Source organism: Henckelia pumila, chromosome 4 (genome assembly GCF_033568475.1).
Source record: "Henckelia pumila isolate YLH828 chromosome 4, ASM3356847v2, whole genome shotgun sequence".
In the NCBI taxonomy this organism is placed as follows: Eukaryota; Viridiplantae; Streptophyta; class Magnoliopsida; order Lamiales; family Gesneriaceae; genus Henckelia; species Henckelia pumila.
In genome coordinates, this window is record NC_133123.1 from 158,283,428 (window position 1) to 158,287,148 (window position 3,721).

The 3,721-nt window shown below is 37.3% G+C and overlaps 1 protein-coding gene across 1 annotated transcript; it reads right to left on the reverse strand.

The window, feature by feature from the left end:
• Window positions 1–512: 512 nt before the first annotated feature.
• Window positions 513–3,433, reverse strand: LOC140862187 (ent-kaurenoic acid oxidase-like). Its single transcript, XM_073265192.1, has 10 exons — window positions 3,387–3,433; window positions 2,802–3,062; window positions 2,365–2,686; window positions 2,038–2,187; window positions 1,630–1,881; window positions 1,457–1,540; window positions 1,305–1,383; window positions 1,062–1,168; window positions 742–860; window positions 513–625 (listed from the first exon to the last, which is right to left on the reverse strand). Exons 1-10 carry the CDS (start codon window positions 3,431–3,433, stop codon window positions 535–537), a joined length of 1,512 nt encoding a protein of 503 aa, XP_073121293.1. The 3' UTR covers window positions 513–534.
• Between the last annotated feature and the right edge of the window lie 288 nt (window positions 3,434–3,721).

Here is a 3,721-nt window from a genome sequence, read left to right on the forward strand (position 1 = left end):
GCTTTTGAAACCAAACGGGACCATGGTCGAACGTAATCAAAAGAGGAAGCAGAAGAAAAAAGATGACAAAAAAAACCGAATGAGGTGAAAATCAAGCAAAAACACGATGGAATAAATCATGTTCAATTCATTTGGAATGAAAAATAACATAGTAGATAATATTTTCTATTGAATAACAAGTTTATATATCTATATTATTTTGCAAATTTTACAAATCTTATTCAATAATTTTTATATCTATATTATTTTGCAAGATTTACGATATTCATTCATAATGCATCTGCATTTGTTATCCATGTGTAACGTGCTTTCTGTTCTGCCAGTAATTTTAAAAGCTCGACTCCAGTTTGTTCGTCGACACCCCATATATATGTGAAGATCGTGAAGGGAATTGAAAATATAGTTTAACCGGAATTATATTAAATATAAACAGATAAAAGTAGATAAGACATTTGATTATCTAAAGGATTCAGTACAGTAATAATACAAGAAATAATAATGCAAGAAGAGCAGGGAATCATATTCTGCATGCCCTTAAACTTTGGTGATATCAATTTCAACATCATCCGCTGGCTTTGGATGTGAAAGATATGTCATTCCAGCATCAGGATTCACCAGTTTCCATCTGGGATTGAAAAATGAAAGCTTATGTTATACACTCTTATCTCGAAATTGATCGTTAAAGACCGGACGATCAGTTACATCGACCTAGTTGAATTTCAGAAACGTCAGCATTCTTACCTGTATCCTACAACCAGGTAATGGATTATGATCGAAACTTGTAACCGCGCTAGCATGTTTCCGGGGCAAATTCTTGGTCCTCCTCCAAACACTAAAAACGTCCCTGGCTTCGCAGGTTCCTGAGTAGATATGGTTTAACCAGATTTTAGTAAATGAGAAGCTGATTGTTCCATTCATTCCTATGGTAGTTTTTGCAAATGCTTTACAAAAAAGTGCTTACAGACTTTGTTAAAAAAAAAGTTTTTTTTAAAAAAAAGTCTGCAATCACATTTTTTAAACATTGGCAAAGACTCTGTCTTTTAGTATATAATTCTGCTTACATTCCATCTATCGGGGTTGAAGCACCTTGGATCCTCGAAATTTTCCGGATTTTCATGAATATATCTGATCCAGCATATGACCCTCCAACCTTTGGGAATTTTATATCCTGTTTTGTAATAGAGTAGCAGCTCAGATTACTCAAACATGCTTCTTTCTTGAAATCTATACTATTTTTTCTTCTACCAATTATAGGACTTGATGCTATTCTATATCGAACTGCTGCGACAACTAAATTCTTTTACCTTTATATTCGACGTCTTTACTAGCAGTCCGGAAAATAAACGCAGCAATGTTGGCCATCCTAAGTACCTCTTCAACCACCTGTTTTCATAATACAAGAAAAGTGTACGTTTTCAGCATGAAGAGAATTTGTTCTAATTCATGCTACACATACCTTGCTGGTATACTTGCATTTTGAAATATCATCATATGTGATAAAGTCTCCATCCAGCCTCTTGCTTATTGGTACATGTTCTTCCTGAATTTAGCAGGATGATCGATATGATCTAGTGAGGAGATTATCAAAACAAACACGCGTTGGATATGTAAATATTCGGATCATTTTACCCGAAGCTTTTCAAGAACATTCGGATACTTTGCAAGATAGTACAGAGCCCACATGATAGATAGAGAAGTGGATGCATAGCCAGCTACGACGAGGCTCACAATGTTATCAAGAATCTCAGTGTCACTCAAGTGCTTCCCCTCCTCGTCTTTCATCTGCATTAGCCCTTCCATTAGATCGTCTTTCGCGTTTGAAGCATTCTTTCTTCTCTTCTCCATCTCTTCTCTAAATATTGCTACGGATTTATTTCGACACTGCCAATTGATCTACCATATTAGCAAAGGCATGTTTACGAATAGAATACAACAGGACATTTGATCAATACAATTTCCTTCAAGTCGAACCTGAATAAGGGTAGATTAAACTAGCTAGCATGTATAAAAGAGTTTTGAGGAAACAAGGTTAATGACCTGGAGAGCGTGGTGAAATGCAGTTCCTGGAAGATTGATTGGTTGGGATCTAATCCCGTTCATCAAACCCTTGAATAAATCATCAAGGGTGTCCAAAACAGGGCCGGGCTCGAATCCGGCAAAAAACTTGCCAATGTTTCCAAATGTTACCTGCAGAAAGGAGAGATTCATGCATCAATGCTTAATGCTTATGTTATACTTCAAGGTGGTTTGATTGTTCCCACTACATCATGCCAAAAATTCTAAAGAATCATAGATAATGACTTCAGGCACGCTTCCGCTACAATTTATTGTTTTATTCATGATTATTTGACATGAAACATATACCTTCTTGGCTTCCTTATGAACAACTATCCTACCCTTCTGAGCCCACGATTTGAGGGAAGCGGTTATGCGGGGCTGGACCATAAGGGCGATCCGACGGAGTGCATCAGGTTGGTTGATGCACCTCATGACAAAGCTTCGGACTCTAGCATGTGAATCTCCTTGCACTGATACAAGTGAGGTGACCCCTACAATTTCCGGGGTCGGCCACTCTGCCATGAAGTTGGAATCTGATTGCAACACAAATTTATTCGCCGATGGGGTGGAAACTATGATGGATGGTGATCCGAAGAGATGCGTCCTATATAGTCCGCCGTCTCCATACCTGAAAGCATTCGACATCAAAGACGTTTAAATACACTTGCTCACAAGAGTTTTGAAGCACTGCAACATCTTCTGTTACGACGTTAAAAGCAAGAAAAGTATCCAAAAGTACTTACTTGCGCAGTTTAGAAGTGATGTACGCATCAGGCCTACGGACAATTTTGAAGTACCAGAGAAAAGCCAGCATGTCTCCAAGAAATGGTATCCCCATATAGCCCGGAGGCAGCTCCCCGCCGCCTCCGGAACGGCGAAGGCGGTGCGGCAGCACGTACCGGATGTCATTCCAGTACCAAAACAGGCACCCTGATAATGGCACAACACCGATAGCCAATGCCACCCACAAATCTGTTGCCATTTCGATCACTTTCTCAATATCCCTTCACTCTGAAATCGGAAAACTGATGGAACTATATTTATAGCATACTTGTGCACTTATTGCATCCGATATTCCCTAACAGATTATTCGCACAAATTGCTGCTGCATAAAGGCAAATATTTATTATTTAAAAAAAATCGAAGCTTTAGTTATATTTGCCACTGAGAGATTTTGTCATGCTTGTTGATATTTAAGAATGCTAAAGATCATGATACATAAAAGGAAAAAGACAAAGTGGAGCTTCATTGGAATCATAGCAAGGTTTCTATAGGATCATTTTTAGTTTTTTAACCCTCTTCCCATCTGAAAATGGCCCACAAGTTACATTAATATATGATCACTTGGACAAAATGTGGCGATGGAACTTCCCATGCTACACACACATTCGCAGTTTTTGCCTCTAAAAATGCAACATATCCAACTACTCTATCTAATCTTCTATCTAATATAAAAGGATGAATGTAAATGAGATAATAACGAGGGTTAAACAAGTAAATTTACAAAAAAGAAAGGAGAAAGTTGGAAAATGCACATGACAATTAATGTATTAATTTCACATATAACTTTCATTTTAATGAACTCTATTTAATTCTATTTCTTTCATTTCAATTCCTTCCTATTATTAATTGGAACAAATTTTCATACATACATTTTATATGT